This window comes from Lynx canadensis, chromosome C2, assembly GCF_007474595.2.
Source record: "Lynx canadensis isolate LIC74 chromosome C2, mLynCan4.pri.v2, whole genome shotgun sequence".
Classification (NCBI taxonomy): Eukaryota; Metazoa; Chordata; class Mammalia; order Carnivora; family Felidae; genus Lynx; species Lynx canadensis.
Window position 1 is genome coordinate 44200740 of NC_044311.2, and position 19832 is coordinate 44220571.

The following is a 19832-nucleotide window of genomic DNA, read 5'->3' on the forward strand; positions in this document are numbered from 1 at the left end:
GGAGGGGCAGAGAGTGAGGGAGACACAGAATCTGAAGCACGCTCCACGCTCTGAGCTGTCAGCACAGAGCCCAACTCGAGGCTCGAACTCAAGAAACGTGAGATTATGACCTGAGCCAAAGTCGGATGCTCAACTGACTAAGACACACAGGTGCCCCACAACTTAACTATTTCTCTGTCTTTCCCATTAGAATGTTAGAAAACTCCATGAGAGAAGGTATCTAATTTGTCATGTTCACAACTATATCCTCACTGCCTGGAACAGTCTAGGCCTATAGTAGGTACTCAATAAGTATTTAATGAATACTCAATAAGTTCAATAAGGTACTCAATAAGTTCAATGAATAAATGAAAAATATTACTAGACTTCAAATGGGAATATTTTAAATTGTGATTAGTAATAAAAGAAAAAATACACTAAGAACATTCAATTCTCATCTTCTATCACAAATATGAGTGAAATAACGCCCTATGTATACATCTCTCAACTAGCCAGGCACAAACTCCATCCTTGTGTGATGATCCCACTGCTCTCTTTCCTGCTCCTAAGACAGAAGATAAGCTGGAGGGCAGAGTGGTCAGAAGCAGGAATTCTGAGGCCAGGTGCTTGGATGTGAACCTTGGCTCTGCCGTCTCCCAGCCAGTTAACCTCTCTGTTCCTCATTTGGAAAGAGAGGATAATGACAGCTTCTACCCACACAAGATCATTTAATAAATGTTAACTAAGTAATATTATTATTACCTCATGTTCTGTATCCAATCCCAGAAAACAAAAAAATAAAAACAATCTTAGAAACCACAGTATTGTGTGGAACTGATCCACACTGAGTGGTTTGACATTTCTTCCTGGTCAACTTTCACCTTGGAAGGATTAAACCCGAGTGAAATTCATCATGATGAGTCAGCAAAGCTAAGAAAACAATTTTCTTTCCTTTCTTCCTTCCTTTCTTCCTTCCTTCCTTCCTTCCTTCCTTCCTTCCTTCCTTCCTTCCTTCCTTCCTTCCTTCCTTTCCTTCTTTTCCTTCCTTTCCTTCCTTCCTTCCTTCCTTCCTTCCTTTCCTTCCTTCCTTTCCTTCCTTCCTTCCTTTCCTTCCCTCCTTTCCTTCCCTTCCTTCCTTTCCTTCCTTCCTTCCTTTCCTTCCTTCCTTCCTTCCTTCCTTCCTTTCCTTCCTCCTTTCCTTCCTTCCTATTCCTTTCCTTCCTTCCTTCCTTCCTTTCCTTTCCTTCCTTCCTTTCCTTCCTTCCTTTCCTTCCTTCCTTTCCTTTCCTTCCTTCCTTTCCTTCCTTCCTTTCCTTCCTTCCTTTCCTTCTTCTTCCTTTTCCTTTCCTTCCTTCCTTTCCTTCCTTCCTTCCTTTCCTTCCCTCCTTTCCTTCCCTCCTTTCCTTCCTTCCTTTCCTTCCTTCTTTTTCCTTCCTTCCTTCCTTTCCTTCCTTCCTTTCCTTCCTTTTTTTCCTTCCTTCCTTTCCTTCCTTTCCTTCCTTCCTTTCTTCCTTCCTTTCCTTCCTTCCTTCCTTCCTCCCTCCCTCCCTCTTTTAAATAAGGAGAGGTCTGTAAACTTCTTTATATAACATAAATAGTTTTTAATATACACGGAGAATAGCGAGAAGTTTCACTTCGCTTAATTATGTAAGTTCCATATTTAGAATTTTTAAAAGTCTACCCTTTTTTTGAATGAAAATATTTTCCTATTTCTGCTCATGAATTAAAGGAGGAAAAAAGAGCAGTACAAACCCCAAAGTTTGGAAATAAAAGGACTAACATCACTAAGAGGTCCACATCCAAACAAGGGAGGACTTATTTAAAAAAAAAAAAAAATTAGGTATAAAATTAAATCCCAGACTCAGTATGATTTTGGCTGCCACATGACATCTGCTGTCCTACAAGCCTGACTTTGGTTTGACCAAGAAGCAGCAGTCAAGACTGACGAAGGTAAAATAGCTAAACCACAGACAGAAGTGGTGGCAGCGGAGTAAGCAAACGGATGTGGAAACAGAGGCTCAGTCAGCCAAGGTTGGTCTAGGCCTAGACTCAGGCCACCAACTCAGAGAGTGGGTGTGGCAGCTGCTCTAGCCTGAGCTGAGGCCCCAGCTCCCCCTAGTCCAGGCAGGAGAACAAAGGCTGGGCTGGAGGCACATCGGAGCTTCTTGGTCTCACTCTCACCTCCCATTTCCACTCCAGTCCAGTAGGTATATGCACAGATGCCTTTCCAGGTACCCCCACCCTGTCCTCTCGGACAAGTCTTCCGTTTCCTAGACTCCTCGTACTCCGGGTCCCTCTTCACTTAGTTCTATCTCCCCCACCCTTTGAGGTTCTGTTGTTCCATCTTTTCCAGAATGCCTTCCCTGACCACCAGAAGCACAGCAAGCCACCAGCTTCCCCTCTCCTGGCCCTGGACTTCTGAATACACGTATCCAGCTGGGATCTGAAACCCCACATCTCACAATGCACTCCTCATCTGGCCCCAAAGCAGCACTTCCTGGCTGACTTTAAGCCTTCACCTAAAGCTAACACCACCTATCCCAGCTCAAAATCCAAGTCCACCAACTCCCTCAGCCCCCATAGAAATTCATTCATTTGTACCTGTATTTTTTTTTTTTTAAATACAACAGAAGCTACCAGGTGCCCAGGTACTGTTCTTGGCAGCAGGGATACAACAATGAGCACAGGCCAGTGCCCTACCTCGCAAAGGATTCTAGAGAGGGAGAAAGAGGTGGACAAGGGCCAAGCCTTGTGGGTTCTATCTCCTTGATATCTCCATACTCCAAACCTCCTTTCCATTTCAAGTAGCAGATCAGCACTGCTTCTCTAGATATTCCAAAAGACCTTCCTACCTCCAGTCAACCTCCACATGCAAGGCTACATCCAGGTCTCTGTTCTACTCTTTGCAAAGAGTGACCGGAGGAGAAAACTCAGGCTGGAAGGGGTCTGGGTCTCATGACTTACGAAGAAGCAAGGCTCTCAAACTATCATGGACTATCACGTGGAAGAAGGAAGATTCCTTCCACCACAGATTTGATGCAGATCTGATGAAGGGCTTTCCAGCTAATAGTCTTGTTGAGTGGTGGGATTGGCTCTTCTCAGTTCTCTGGGCTACTAGCCACTGGAATTCTCAAGCAGTTGATGAGGGTTAAATGCTATCAGACATGTCCAGAGCTTGGCACAAGAGAGAGAGTGTCCCTGGAATTGGAAAGACTGCAGTTCAAATCCCAGCTTGGCTACTCCCTACCTATAACATCTTGGGCTAAATTCTTAATCTTTCTTGACAGTTTATTCATCTCGGGGGAAAAAAAAGACTGCTTATAAAAGAGTCATCTTGCAGGGCTGTTAAAAAGATTTAAAAGCACATTTATAAAGAACCTGGCCCACTGAGGCAGTCAACAGAATAAGTTACTGATAGTGTTACAGGTTTGAGGAGGCAGAGATGTTGGCTAACTCTTGCATATCACTTACTATGTGCGGAGCTCTGTTCTGGGCACTTTAGCATTTCATCCTCATGACAACCCAACTGTCTCCATTTTACAGAGGAGAAAACTGAGGCTTGGAGAAGTTAAGCAACCTTCCCAAGATGTATCTCCAGAGTCTGTTTTTGTATCCACCACACTGACAGTGTGTGGCAGAGAAAGAAAAACCAAGGGTTGAGGTCAGGAGACCTCCGCGTTTTAGCTCTTTCACCTACTGGCTGTGGGACGTAGGCAAGTTATTTCATTTCTCTGAGCCTATTTTCCCAGCTAAAAAATGGAAATACCAACCCCCTTCCTTTAGGCAGTTTAGAGGAGGACTGGATGAAACAGCTTGTTTATCTGTCCTGAACACAGTTTCCCTCCCTGAACTGGACATATTTTATGCTCCTTTTCAACGTATATGGGTGGAGCTAGTGTCCTGGGAATTCACAACACATCAAGTTGTAAGTTCAGATTTTAAAGGCCAGTTTCAGAAAGATCTGGAAAGCTGCCCTTAGTAACCCCACCCCTACCCTTCTCTACCACAACTTTATTTTTCTCTATCCAAGCTGAGGGTGGAAAGACTGTTGCAAAATAAGGGCCTGAGAATCTCTTTCAGAGTTTGTGGTTGTTCATCCAGGTCCCTGAGACGAATAATTATATGTGGGTTTAAAAAAAAAAAAAAACGCACACACACAACAACAACAACAACAACAACAAACTCCTTTCCTAGCAGCTGGGGAAGGGGGTGGGTGTAAAACAGAGTGAGGGATGTGAAAGACAAATGCTGATTTGTAAGTTGAAGATGTCCCGGGAAGCAAACCTCAAAGCTCCTTCCCTTCCAGCTCCCCACTGGCCTACAGCTTGCCTGTGGAATAAATCAACAGAGGAGGTGAGAAAGTAAACAGCAGTTGAAAGCATCCTGCAGCCCTGTCCATCCTTGGATGAGGGCATGCCTGCAGCCAGCCAGCTCCTGCCCTCACTGGAATGTACTTCAAAGAGAAACAAATGACAATAACCCCTTCTGAGGGCGCTCTGTTTGATTCTAGCGTGTGTGGCCAGGGATTCTACAAAACTGGAAGATTGGCTTGTTTTAATTATAAAGGGTGGGGTGAGTAGAAACAAATGAAAAAATAAAATAAAATAAAGACAATATTTTGAAATCCTAACATTAAAATAGTTACTCTGGTACAGAAGAGTTGCTGTCTCTGCCAAAACCCTAAGGGACTTGAGGGAGAATGCTGAATTATTTACCTTCTTTAGAGGAAAAAAAAATGTTCCCAATGTAAATTTCTTTTCAACTCTATGCCAAGAGATTCTAGAAATTCATTGTCACATTTCCTGGAGCCTCCCTTTTTCAAATACCTCATCATACATTCTCAGCTGCCAGACTGCTGCTACGAAAGAACAGTCGAAACTCTCACACTTTGGGGAAAACATTTGTTGAGTCCGTAATGATTACCATGGCCTGTTTGCTGATCTTTCCATTCAGTATGTATACAACTATCTTGTGTTATTCTATAATCTCTGTTGCTCCTTAGAATCATATTAAGGAAAGCATTACAATTTAGATATTCTCTCTTCACTAAGAAAACAAAACAAAACAAAAAAACAACAACTGCTGAATGGATTTTGAAATGGTCTATTTCTTCATACCCTGGTGATCTTATTAAGATCAGAAGTATGAAGCTGTGTTTTTCCTTTGTGCAAGCTTGCTGACCCTCTATTTTAAACATGTGTTCAGTTTATACCGTTTTTTAAAAAGGGTCCTTGTAAAAAGAATTGATATTATTTCTCAACAACATAGGAGCACCGAGACATTTTAGAAAACGGAGTGTTTGCTGGGACTTGTAGACAAACGAAAACACTGACAGAAGTTAGAATTGAAGCTCTCTAGAAAGGAGGGACCACGTCTGTGTGCTCACTGCCGTGCACAGTACCTGGAGCGTTTGTTGAACAAATGAATGAATGAACTTAAGTAGCTCGGCTATCATGGGTAGATTTACATATTGGTTGGACAACAGTCGACCCTGAACCCTAATTCTATGAAATGCTTTTCGAAAAGTTAAATTATACCTTCTGAAGGAAAGACTCTTTATGAAACAGCCACCATTTACGCTTCACGACCTACCATCATATGACACTTTTTAACCTCTCTACATAGCTATTCTTCACATGACAAAAACCAGACTTCAGATCCTTCTCTCAGAGCAACGCTGCTCAGGGCCGGGTGTGTCCCTCCTGGGCCCACAGTCAGGAATGGCTGCCCGAGGCCGGCCAGCTGGCCAGCCAGACCCCGTAGTGGCTGTCAGGCCTAACAGAAATCTGTGAGACCTGCCAGAAGAATTCCAAAAGAGGCCTCCCGCCCAAACCCTCTGTCCCCATCCCCGTTGCCCTGGCAACGAGAGGCCAGGCTTAGTCAGCAGTTTTGTTCGACAAGCTACATTCTCCCGTCCACGGAGCTCCAATTATGAGAGAGACAAGGGTAAAAGCACAGCTGAATTCGTCTAGGAATAACAATGGCTTCTCAACAAGACAGGCCCTGAGAAGGGACAAGGGGGAGCGAAGGCTTCTCCACTTAAGAATCTTCCAGGGGGCTGACAGGAAGCCCTTGAGGTTAAAATCTTCAAGGCAGAAGGCCCCCCCCCAGCTTCATATTTAAAAGAATAATACACATGAAAAGAAATACTCTGCTTAGATAAAGTCATGACTGTTTTCATGTCAAGGGATTGTTCTTCTCGATGAGTAAATAGTGACTAAGAGGCCTGTTTCTCAATTTCTTACCAGTTACCAAAATTTTCCATTTCATCGGGTAAAGTTGCAAACATGCCCTTTATGATACTGAGCAACTACTGTGATTTTTAAGCTGTAACAGAATATTCTACAGTTATTGAGGGCATGTGTGGTTCACGGTATTCTGAAAATTATGTCCAGCCCCGTTGTGGAAAGGATCCCAGGCAGCTTACAATACATACAACCAAAGTCACGGCACAACTTCCATGGCTGATACACAATAAATAAATGACTTCCTGATATATTAAGAAGAAGAGATAACAAAATGGGAGTATGACATGCTACCAGTTTTGTTTTAAAAAACACAGCATACACACAGATACATACAAAGACTGGAGAGAAATCACCAGCATCTTCACAGCCACCCTCTCAAAGTAAGAGTATGAGTGATTCTTATGTTCTTGTTGTTGAGTATTTTAAACATTGTTTTACAATGAATGTGTTTTGTCTTTCTTCTATGATGATTTTACTTTATTATTATTTTAATTATATATAATAAAATTCACCTGTGGTAGGCACTTCTTTTTTTTATTTTTTATTTATTTTATTTATTTATTTTTGAGAGAGAGAGGAGGGTGCAAGTAAGCAAGGGACAGAGAAAGAGAGAAAGAGAGAGAGAGAGAGAGAGAGAGAGAAGCGGGGCTCACCAGAAGTGGGGTTCGTGTTTTACCCGAAGTGGGGCTCGTGCTCACCTGAAGCGGGGCACAAACTCACCCAAAGCTGGGCTCGAGATCACCGGATGTGGGACTCAAACTCACGAACTGTGAGATCATGACCCGAGCTGCAGTCAGATGCTTAACAATTGATCCACCCAGGGGCCCTGTGGTGTACATTTCTGAGTTTTGACAAATCCATGGGGTTGTGAAATAGCTACCCCAATCAAGCTACAGAACTGTGCCACCAGCTCCAAAATTCCCTGGTGTTGCCCCTTTGCAGGCAGCCCCCCAACCCCCAACCCTGGCAACCACTTCCATTCTCTGTTCCTATAGTTTTGCCTTTGTCCAGAATGTCATATAAATGGAGTCATACAGTGTATGTTCCTTTTTTGGACCCGCCTCTTTCACTTAGTGCATGCTTTCTTTCATCTCAATCAGAAAAAAAACCCTAGTCAATTATATCTTTAATAAATTAAAAACATTATATTTTTCTCATTAAAAAGAAAAAAAATGTCACAAACTGAATTCAAATTTATTTTTTAACAATAGGAAGATATTGGGAAGCACACCTTCAACTGAGATTGCTTTCTTTTCTAGAGTTGCCATTTTGCTCATCAACTTGAAGCTGCCTCTTCGTGTTCGGGAAACTTCGCAAAATAAAACTCTCATGATCATGGACAAGAGAGAATGTCTGTCACAAAAATTCACTCTCCACAATGTGTGTGATACATGCCCGTTGAAAGCAGGGTAACATTCACTTTCCTACTATGACTGTGTGCCACAGACCTGGCTGGGATTCCCCTGTGCTTGTTTGGGGCACCCCTTAGCTTGGAGCACCTGCCAACATTCCAAGATAACTCATCAGTTATCGGATACAAGAAGTTCAACTGTTGCTATAGCAGCCAAGGCAAACTGTAGGGGCCATTTTTAATGAAACTCTCCTACTTTAGAAGATTCCTGGGGCGTTGGGGTGGTTCCGTCGGTTGAACATATGACTTCGGCTCAAGTCATGAACTCACAGTTCATGGGTTCAAGTCCCATGTTAGGCTCTGTGCTGACAGCTCAGAGCCTGGAGCCTGCTTCAGATTCTGTGTCTCCGTCTCTGTGCCTGCCCCTCCCCCACTCATGCACGCTCACACTTCGTCGCTCAAAATTTAATAAATGTTAAAAAAAAATGTAAAAGAAAGAAAAAGGAAAGAAGAAAGAGGAAAGGGGCCTCTCTCTTGGAAATTCTCTCGTGATGAATGCAGGTAGGTCAAGGCTGCCTGCAACGCAAGGCCCCCAAGAAGTCAGCCTGTACAGCTCGTGCCCTTGGGGAAGCAAGAGGAGAGCCACGCTCATTACAAACTGCCCAGGGAGCAAAGACTATTCAGACAGTTGTTGACTACCAAGGGCACGGCAGCGGAACAGGATGAACAACTGGAAGTCTACAGATAATCTTCAGCCCTCATCAGGACCACCATTTCCTCTATCCTTATTCCTGTTTTCTACCAAATTCTAAAAGGCAGCTAAACAGGTGAGCCAAGTATCACCTCTATTGACAGTCCATTTCCCTGTCCTTGCCCTGGCCTAAGTGCAAATAGTGAGGCAGAAAAATCACCAAAAAAAAAAAAAAAAAAAAAAAAAAAAAAAAAAGAAGGAAGAGGAGGAGAAGGAGTAAAGAAAACCCAAAATGATAGACATAATCCACACCTGAACAATGAGGCATCTTGGCAAGTGCCCCAGAAAACTATCAGAGAACACTCCAGCACTTTATTGTATGGGCTTAAATAGTATCTTTGACACTGAGTGGCAGGCTGCCTCTGGATGGGAGTGGGGAGACCTTCCACAATTAAAAAGTTTCATTAGGCCTTTTTTCCTGTATTCCATAATAAAAATAAAAAGACATCAGAACCATCCATTCCATCTCCTTTCCTCCTCCTAACTACAACACACACACACACACACACACACACACACACAGTGTGAACTATGTGAGCCTCCATGAGCAAATCTGGACGTTTCTCCCCACTGTGCTGTACAGAATTGCACAATATGATGCAGCAAAATGCTCCTAGTCCCACAGCCTCAAGGGATCAGTATTTAATGAACTTGGTTGGCATTTCTGTAATACGAACCATCAATACTACCTTCTGGTTCAAAGGCACCTATGGTTGGAATAAAGGAAACAATTTGGGGCACTCTTACCCACCCCTTTGCAGAAATACTTTCTGTGGGAAAGAAAGAGGTGGGGCAAGAGAAAGAGAAACACAGAAAGCAGCAGAAACTGAGAAACAAGCAGTTCTTTGCAGAATGGTGATAGCTTTGTGTAAGAAGAAAAAACTCACCAAAGCTTATTTAAATGTAAAACTAAGAGAAAGCTTATAAATGCTACTATAATACTGTTTAATTTGGTCTATATGATAAAATAGAAAAAATATCCCAAATGGAATTATTATCCTAAGACAAAAAAATAATACAATTACTTCCTGCTAAGAAACATGATACTGTATATCTAAAAACAGTATAAACAACTGTTACCCTGAAATAACCATGAAAATTCAGATGTAAATCCTCAGGGAAAGAGGCACAACTGTAGTTATATTATGAAGTTGTATTCCTCAAATTCAGAGGATAGTTCTACTGAAGAACAAAACATAATTTATATTCATTTCCCTCATTTTCAAAGGCCGTGTCTAAAGAATTATTTTAATTCACCATGTTTTTAAAACTTCACACAGTATACATACTTTCATCCTCGAATTTATTTCATGAGAAATACATTATTCATTTATAGATGTCAATGTATATTTTTTAAAGTCTGAGATGTAACTAAAAGAAAAAGTTGTGTTTACCATGATATCCCCATAACACTTGCAAGAAAGCTCTCTGGAACACTTAAAACTACTCATTTCCTTAAACGAGTGAAAGGAAGCCACCTATGTATCTTGCTTCATGTGAGTCAAAAAGGAAAGTCTGAAGAATTAGAACAATAAACGGAAGCTTTCTTCCCTAAAATGTAGCCAGCAAGATTTGTGAGACCTAAAAACATAGGCCACATTAGTTTACAACACAGAAGAAATAATTCTGTTCTTGCACAGACCAAGCAACCAAGGAGGCAGAAAACTGTGGGTTCCTTCAGAGATTGTCTTTTATTCATTTTCTGAAATGCTGCATTGACCCTGACCTGTAGAGAACACACAGCAACATTCTATCCGCTGACTGAGTGACTGACTGACTGAATGAAGAATGAATGAATGGAGTATGGCACAAAGGTGCCTGATCAATACCCACTCTATCAGAGCCCATATGCAAACATTTTCCTTCTCATTCTCCCTCAATTTTCCCTAATTCTCTTTTATGCTCCATGGTAAACCAAAGACGGTTGCAAATTCTTTGTCATTTTGTCCATGGAACATCCCCTTCTACTATCTGCTTTAATCTAGGTCAAATCTGTGATTTCTCTGACCAAGAGCATATGGCAGAAGTGACTTGGTGACAGTTTTCAGAACCAGACCGTAAGACGTTGGCAGCTTTACTTCTTGTTTCTTGGAACATTCTCTTTGGGAGACCCACGCTGCTATGCAATATGTCCTATTAGTCAGACTGCCTTGCTAGCTAGAGATGCCATATTTAGATGCTCCAGGTTTTAGTCCCAACCAAGCCCAGTCTTCCAGCTATCTTCATCATGATGCCATGCACTTGAGTAAAGCCATCTTGGACCCTCCAGACCAACCCCCCCACCAGTTGAATAGCACTAGGCGGCCTTTGTCAACACTATGTACAGCAGAATTCTATATGCTGAGATCTGCTCAGATTCCTGACCTACAAAATTGTGGATATAACAACATGGCTATTGTTAAGCCACTGTGTTTTGGGATAATATGTTACACAGCAATAGATAATTGGAACACAGTCTTCCTTTCCTTCTAACGATTAGCAGTAGAACTCAAAGGCAGTATGCTAACACCTCTAGTCCTTGTACTCATATGTTTGGCTACAAAGACAATGCAGGTAGATGCTGGGAGAAAAAACTGGGTTCTACTCATACGGTTTGGAGTAGGCTTTGGGCCTTTAATGCTTCTAGAGAAAGATTTACCCTGAAGGCTAGCAGCCACCTACCCTCCAGCCTTGGCACCAAAGATCACGGAGCCTCCAGCAGGCACCACAGAAGGCCATACCTGCCTCATGAGCTCCTCTTGGCGCATTCTAATCCTCTCTCTCTCCATCTGGATCCTCTGAAGCCGAAGCTTCTGCTGCTGCTGCTGTTGAGTGGTCAATGCATTGGGCATGCTCATGAGCCCTGCTGGTGGATTCTGAGTAGGGTGGTTCTGCTGGCTCAGGGTAGTGGATGCCATTTGCTGTTGGTGCTGGTGATTCATCACTATAAGAGAGAACGTGCAAGAGATTAATGAACAGGGCCTATAATACCTTATCAAAAAGAGCCCATCAGAATGCTCTGTGCTTTGAAGTATAGATTCCTGAGATTCCTTCCAAAGTACTTTCTTGTTAATCATTAATGTTTAAGTAATTACTACCTTAATTCAATTCATGGAGGCTCAGATACTGGCCCTACTCCTGACTCAATTAACTCAGCATTTGTGCCCTGTTAAAAATTATTTCACACCTTCCCCGGGTCTAGAGCATATTTTAAGCCTTTAAGAACATAGTGGTCAAAAGTAAATTCCACAAAAGGTTACCACAACGTATGATTTAATTTTCAGTAGGACATCTGGGTGTGTGTGCACTTTCTCAGACAACCTCCATGCTTACAGCAGAGCTAGGAAGGACATGAGATTACAGATACACAATGGTGGACAATAATATCTAGGATGGATGAGTTATTCACAAGCAAAGACGTAAAACAAAGCGCCTAGACGAGGGACCTACACAGAAGCAGGACACCACTGATGCTTTGTTCGCAAAGGGTACCCCCGGGGGCACCTGGGTGGCTCAGCTGGTTGAGCGTCCAACTTTGGCTCAGATTATGATCTCATGATTTGTGAGTTCGAGCCCTGCATCAGCCTCTGTCCAGACAGCTCAGAGCCTGGAGCCCACTTTGGATTCTGTGTCCCCCTCTCCTACCCTGTGTCTCACTCTCTCTCCCAAAAATAAAGAAACATTAAAAAAATTAAAAAAATAATTTTAAAATCCTTCAATAAATTCTATAATTGGCATTCCCACATACAAAAAAAATATTTTTAAAAAGTGCTAGTTTTTCTTAAAACAATTTACCAGTTAAATGTGCTTAACTTCTGCCTAGGCAATATCCTATAATAAAGAAAACCATGCTTTTGGTTTCTATTTGCTCTTAGATTAGAAACCAAAACAACATAGAGTTTTATATACTTCATTTCTGAGGAAAAACTCCTGATTTTTGCTACATTTGGGATCACTATCTTTAAAAAAGAAAATTATTGGTATCTTTAAGTTTATTCATGTATTTTGAGAGAGAGTGTGTGAGTGAGCAGGGGAGGGGTAGAGAGGGGGAGGGGGGGAGAGAGAGAGAGAGAGAGAGAGAGAGAGAGAGAGAGAGAGATTCCAAGCAAGCTCCATGTTGTCAGTGCAGAGCCTGATGCAGGGCTCAAACTCATGAGCCGTTGAGATCATGACCTGATCTGAGATCAAGAGTCGGATGCTTAACCAGCTGAGCCACCCAGGTGCCTAGACATATTTTGTTTAAACTCTAAAGGTTAAATATTTTAGGTCTTTGGTTTGCTATATGGACATCACATAGAAACATGTTTTATAACTAACTTTTCTTAAATGAATTTTAAAGTAGCCTAATCAACCATATATTAAATGTATATGCAGACCCCTCACACACACACACACACACACACACACACACACACACACACACACACTTGAAAGATACCAACACAGATTTTCTGAAGACAAATTGGTTTCCTCATGCAACAATTAATTCCACCCGCAGGAACTTCCTCCGGATGGGGTAGAGGTAGGGTAAAAACATTCTTTTTTTAAAAATTTATTTATAACCCACTCAAATCTTTATTGCATTTCCTGTGTGCCAGGCACTGGGCTTGTTGTTGGATAAATAGCTCCTGCCCTCACAGGAATTAACAGGCTGTTGGAAGGAATGTGTGAAGAAATGAGGTGAATTTATATGTGGAGCTGTGGAATGCTAGTGTTCGACTTTGTCAGGATTCTTAGAAATTATCTAGTCCATCGCTTTAGTTTGTAGAAGAGATTGAAACCTAGGAGAGGTAAAGGGCTGTGCTCGGGTTAGCAGCAGGTAGAACCAGAGTCAACGTGGAGGCCTCCTGATGTCCTGTCTTACCTGATCTTCCAACCATCCTTGGCCACCCTCTGCCACACCTTACAGTGAAGAACAGTAACAGCTGCTTGAAACTGAGGACAGCCTGCTAACCACGGTTTGCCTTCAATGGCAAGCAAGTTCCCACTGAAACAGCAGGGTCATCAACACAGGGCCCTGGGCCCAGAGCTGTCTGCGTTACAAACGGGAAGCGTTCGAGGAAGGTCCGGAAAGATGGACAACTGTCTGCTGATGAGGACAGGAGCTAACGAGCTCCTGAGAGGGAGGTAAGGATGCTTGTGGAGTACTCTGCCTAATCAGGTGGCAGCTTCCCTTTCTAAACTGAGCTCACCATAAAGAAATCTCACCTTCTGGCACCATTCCTGGCACACAGGGAAACGCAGGTAAAACCGTGGGATGAATGAATGGAACCAGCTGGCAATTTCTTATGTTCTCATTGGAGAAGAGAAAGAAGCACAGCACAATGGATGCAAAATAATGGGAATGAGTGGTTCATTTCTCGAATGAAATTTCTAGAAACTGTTAGAGCATTTTACAAACTCTACTAGAAGGCCTGGGTAAGGGGTCAGGGATTGTGCACACACCTGTATCACAGGGAAAGTGCTCTTAACATACAGATTAAAGTGAGACAAAGTCCAGATATCCGAAAGGCTTAATCCATAAGACTTCTTTCAGGCCAGAAGGAAGCTTAGATGGAAGAACAGTGATTATTTCCAGGGACAGTCATTTCCGAACTTCTGAGAAAGGTATTTCCTATTTTTTCTGCCATAACTGCTATAGACAAAAAAGAGAAATCTGTGAATTGAGTATTTCCAATCAGAAATCCCCAGACTAGGAGAAAGAAGGTTAAAAAAGCTAGGTTGTTGGTTGGCAGTACAGAGGTTATTAATTTTTAAAAGTGACGGGGTCCGGTAAGTTAATGATAGGACATTGGAGCGAGGCCATCTTCAGTGATTCGGGAAAACTGCCCTGTCATTGTTCAAAGACTGCCCCAAGGTTCATTCACAATGGACTGTTTCGCACTCCACACAGAACCAAAGGCTGCTCGGCAGATTTTATTAGCGTCTGCCTCCTTATCTGGGGGAGGTGAAGACTTGGGAGAGCTCTTTCGAGAACCACACCCTGGCTCGTCTTCCAAACACCAGACCTCACCAGAGACATCAATAGGGAGGAACGGGGGAGATGTTGCTTTCTTCCACTTAATTTAGATTTGATTATGCAGACTACACATCTCCAGTTATTAACTATAGTGACGGGACAAGAGGGGAACTTAGACAAGAGTTTGTTTTCAAGGTCAAGCACACACACAAAGAAGGATTGTGTATGAGAAGATTCACCACAGTACTGTCTATCATAGCAAAAGACTACAAATTCTATCCACCAAAGGGAGATGATGATCCATCTATTCAGAGGAATTCTACGGAACTATTCCAGAGAATGAGGGAGTTCTGTGGGTACTTAAATGAACAACATAAAGGAAACACTGTTCCGAGGGGGGAAAAAATTGAAGGGATAGAACTATATGCATGAGCGTGCTATTGCTTGCAGTTAGAAAGGGAGAGCCTGTTTTTTAAAATGTTTATTTATTTTTGAGAGAGAGAGAGAGAGAGAGACAGGGTGCACATGGGGGAGAGGCAGAGAGAGAGGGAACAAAGAATCCGAAGCAGGCTGCAGCTCTGAGCTGTCAGCACAGAGTCCGGCACGGGGCTCAAACTTGTGAACCGCAAGATCATGACCTGAGCCAAAGTCGGACGCTTAACCGACTGAGCCACCCCTAGAGAGCATATTATACATACACAGCAAATCTCTCTAGGAGGATACACAAGAGACTGGTGGGTGCCTCTGGAGAGGAAAACAAGGGTCAGAGATGGGAGGAGATCTTCCTTTTCTTCCTCTGTACCATTTTGTAGTTTTCCTATGTGCACTTATTACTTATATAAAACAAAAAAAATATAAAAGTAAAACCATAAAATAAAAACGTGCTCACGTATGCATCAAACTCAGTATTTTCTTGATGGAGCTCAAGGAGATAACCCCCAAATTATCTGATAAGCAACAAATAAGGCTTAAGAATATTATCAAGATCATCAAAGCTGAGAGATCACCTGGTACAGCTCCTCCTTGTACAGAAGACAGAAACCAGCACCCAAGGAAGAGTGTACTTGGTCAAGGGTCATAAAATGGTCAGGGGCCTAGAAGCCAGGTATCCTGGGTCCACCGAGGTGCCCATGATTCAGCCTGCCACTCTGCTCCATCTAGTCAATTGATTTCGAACTATTAACCTTCTCTGAGCTTGCAGCTCATGAATGTTACTGATGGTTGAGGTTCTTTAAAACCACTGCTTTTGCTAGCTATTCCGAGAAAACGGGGGCAAAAGAAGACAAAGATAAGCAGAGGGGAGGACCTCAGGAGAGCACGAGAAGGCAAAACATGTAAATCTGCAATGAATAGAACACATCTTGGGATATATTCCAGAACATTTTAGGGAGAGAACAATAGTTCAGTTAAAAAAAAAAAAGGAGGGGGGCAGAGTATCCAAAATACAGTTTCTGAGGCCAAACCAGTTAAGGGCAGACTGCCATTAAATGCCTCAAAAAAGCTCAAGAACCTCATCAGCTCTAGACTTTTGCCAGTCCCCACAGAAAGGAATAACCCAAACAGAAGATTTCTCCATCGAAGCAGGAATGCATGAAAACTAAAGCAGAAGACATCTATTTTTTTTCCTTCCAAGCGTCAGAATTTAATTTTAAAAACCCCATTATCTTTTTCATTGTTTTCAATCTCTTCTGTTTTTTCCTCCCTCCTTCAATAATTGGCTTTCTCTTCTGTTTTTGGAAATCAATATAACCATGCTCTGTAGCTATGTGCCAGAAACATTTCACTGCTATCATTAGTATAAAAGAAACACAGAGTAAAACAAACTCCACAGCATCTGAGATCCAAATACCCTTTAATTCAGATGACTGTGTCCTTGGTGAAATAAACAGTCAACATGGGAATGGGGTGTGGCAGGGGTTGAGTATCTACGTTGGATATAACCCTTTGGTTAATGCTGCTGAGGGCATTGTACACTGGTGAGCCCTCTGGACTATTCCAGCAAAAACATTTGGTCACTTCTACAAAGACCCAAGAGTAGGCTCAAGGAGGAAGGTTCCTGAACTCAGTTCTAAGCCCACATATCATTTGCTACCTAAGAAACAAATATGTAAAAAAAAAAAAAAAAAAAAAAAAAAAAAAGGCAAAGGCTTCACCCCTGAACTTTTGCCTTTTACAGCACAAGGGAATAGAAAGCAATAGCCCAGAAAGTGCTTTGGCGGCTTCTCCAAGCCAGGAGCTGCAGACTACGAGGGAGGCCAGTGAATCAGAGGCTGCCCAGTGCGCCTCCTGGAATGTTTGACAAACGTCTTTTTGGCCTCGAAGAGGTTCAGTGACTTGCCATTCTGTGTCCTGGGCTTGCTTCCCTCATTTTAAAAATAGGCTTTGGTCACACACACACATACACACACACATACACACACAATGCCAAGTGAAGAAAACAAAATGTTAAGGGGTTAGGTTCAACTACAAAATTCATCACAGGCCTGGATGGAGCTGGCTCTGAGTAGATTATGGAAAGGACAACAGTGTGCTGAAAGCCAAAGACCTAGAAAGACACAGAAATTACTTTATTCCCTTCAAGGTCTTCCTCCCCAATTCACTTGTGCGTCTGGGGAGGGAAAGAGGAAAGTCTGTAGCTACGTATACATTTCTCACCTCATTCTCAGCCTTCTTTTTCCTTCTGACAAACTTCGCAGCTGAGGGGGTCACCATACCTGGCACTTGGAAACCTTTATTATATTTTTTTAATGTTTATTTATTTTTTATTTTTATTTATTTTATGTTTTATGTTTATTTTTAACGTGTATTTATTTTTGAGAGTGAGAGAAACAAAGTGTGAGCAAAGAAGGGCAGAGAGAGAGGGAGACCACAAAATCTGAAGCTGGCTCCAGGCTCCAAGTTGTCAGCACAGAGCCTGATGCAGGGGCTCAAACTCACAAACCGCGAGATCAGTGACCTGAGCCGAAGTAGGATGCTCAACAGACTGAACCACCCAGGCATCCCTTAAGTTGAACCTTTAAAACACATGGTTCTGTCAACATGTCAGAGGCACAATTCCATTAAGTGAGGGAGAAGGCCTCCCCAAGCACTCTAACGATTTGGGGAGCACCCCAGCACCTACTCCACAACTGTGTTTGATCTGTGATAGAACTGTGTTCTATCAATAATGGAGAAAGTGTCACATGTTGATGACTGTGGTTCATTAGTTCCATAAAAATGTAATACCCATGAGTTCACACTCATATAAACACAAGGCTGAATACATAAATACATGGAGGGAGAAAAGAAAAATCTCCTGATTTAATGTAAATACACTGTCCTCAAGGAGGGGAAGCAAAACTGCTCCCTAGCAGCGGTTTGTGTATAGTGACCCCCTCCCAAAGAGTACAGTATTGAATGGGCAGAGGGGGATAGTAACTTTACAGTGGAGAACTCTTACCTATCAGCCAGATGATCAAGGTCACCTCAACAATGATAAGACATAGTGATAGCAGGAGCCCCAATAAGATGTGACAAAAACAGCACTTCCTCCCCAAAGCCCATCATCTCAAGTCTAATCAGAGAAAAATATCAAATTCCAACAGAGGGGAATCCTCAAAATTCCTAAGTAGTACTCCTCAAAGCTATCAAGGTAATCAAAAAAAGGAGAGTCCAAGAAACTATCATGGCCAAGAACAATGTAAGGAGACATGACAAGTAAAGGTAATGTGGTATTCTGTACAGGACCCTAGAACAGAAAAAGATATTATGTAAAAAACTAAGGAAATCTGAAGAAGTATGGATTTTAGTTAATGATAATGTATCAACACCAGTTCATCAATTACAACAAATGTAGCATACTAATATAAGATGTTAATAATATGGGAAACTGAATGAGAGTGTATATGGGAACTCCATCTTTTCAATTTTTCTGTAAACCTGAAACTATTCTAAAAAAAAAAAAACCTGTGTCTGTGTGTGTGTGTGTGTGTGTGTGTAGTAAGCACGTCTTTAGTAAATACCAGGGACTGTGCAGGACATTGTCTCTTCAATACTATTAATTCATTTTTATAGAGTATATAAAAATGGACAATTTTTATAGGGTATATAAAAAAATGGATAAATACTCCAAAAAAAAAAAAAAAAACCATGGTCTATAGTGTGTTCTATGGGAGCAAATAGATATTAGGCTAGAATAAAAATAAAAATAAAAATAATAATAATAATAGTTGCTTCCAGAGGTGTTCCATGGTCAAATAAGATTGGGAAATGTTGGGATACATAAAGTTAAAAGAGTTCATTTTATTGCAGGATTCCTCAGAGCCTTTAAGGTTCTAACAGACAGTGAGACTTTCCAAGAAGAAGATATAAAATGCAGCACTTCTCAAACTTGGAAGTCTAGCATTCTCCAGAGCAAGAATACTGGGAAATGCTGGTCCACTGCAACTTAGCAGATGTCTTGGCAGTGTGTTGAATTTGAACCGAAGATGAATTAATATTTATTAAGTTCTTACTATGTGCTAAGCCCTTTACAGTCAACTAAGCAGATGTGTAGGACGTGGAGCCAGAGATAGGAACACAGCAGCCTGGTGAGTGTTGAACAAAGTGGTGTTACTTGCCTAGGGTCACCTACTACTGTTCATGATACAAAGTAATGTAAAAAACAAAGAAAAGCAAAACACAGGGAAAACAAGGGTTAGAAAAGACTGCCAGAATATCTGCTTAAGTTCTCCATAAGCAAAGGCTGATTTAACAGGAAAATTGCAAAGATGGTTTAACTTGTGTATCAGTTTTCACAGGTGGTGAGCAAAACCTTACTGCATTAACTTTACTTCCATATATTCAAAAGTAACCTATTTTTTTTTTTTACTTGCTTCTGTGATAAAATAACATTAAATGTTCCAAAGAATCCTTCAAACATCTTCCCTTGCGAGAGGGGAGAGCTTCAAAGAGGCTGACTTAGAGCTTTGAATACCTGGGGGCAGTTTCCTCAAAGCAGGTGAATAGGAAATACTCAAATACACACTTGATCTGGGATCCAGGAAACCTCCTCAGTTTGATGTCTGGGCTAGTAAGTTTATATAAATTGCATGAGAAGTACCTTCCAAACACATAACTACCCTACAAGAGGGTATCACAAGGGCTCCTGAATCGTGACCCTTCGAATAGAAAGCTCTATCATCACTTCATTTTCTGTCCCTACTCTGCAAATGCTGGAACTGAGGTCTGTCACAAAGGGCAACCAACTGTCCTGATCTTACAAGAGACTGAGGGGTTTCCTGCAACACAGGATATCAGGGCTACATCTGGGAGAGCCCAGGCAGATGGGGTCATTGGTCACCCTAGGCTGTGAGTGTCATGGCCCCAGAGCTAACTCATGGTAGTAGAACCTCCAAAGTTTCCAGTTTCCACTCTAATGTGTTTCCTTACGAAGGAACTAATGCCAGTATGAAGTAACCATTTGATATTTAGAACCACAGCCAGGCAGTCCATCCAGACTAGCTCTCACTGTGCCCTCCATGGATTACAACTAGCTGACTGTCCTTTTGCATCCACATTATCTATCTGATAATCAGAGAGGAAATA

General features: G+C 42.0%; 1 protein-coding gene across 1 annotated transcript in view; it reads right to left on the minus strand.

Moving 5' to 3' along the window:
• WWTR1 (WW domain containing transcription regulator 1) overlaps positions 1-19832 on the minus strand; it is a 136535-nt gene that overhangs the window by 14789 nt on the left and 101914 nt on the right. The window contains exon 4 of the mRNA XM_030329524.1: positions 11050-11252. Within this exon, the coding sequence (XP_030185384.1) occupies positions 11050-11252 (203 nt within the window). The remainder of the gene's footprint in view (positions 1-11049; positions 11253-19832) is intronic.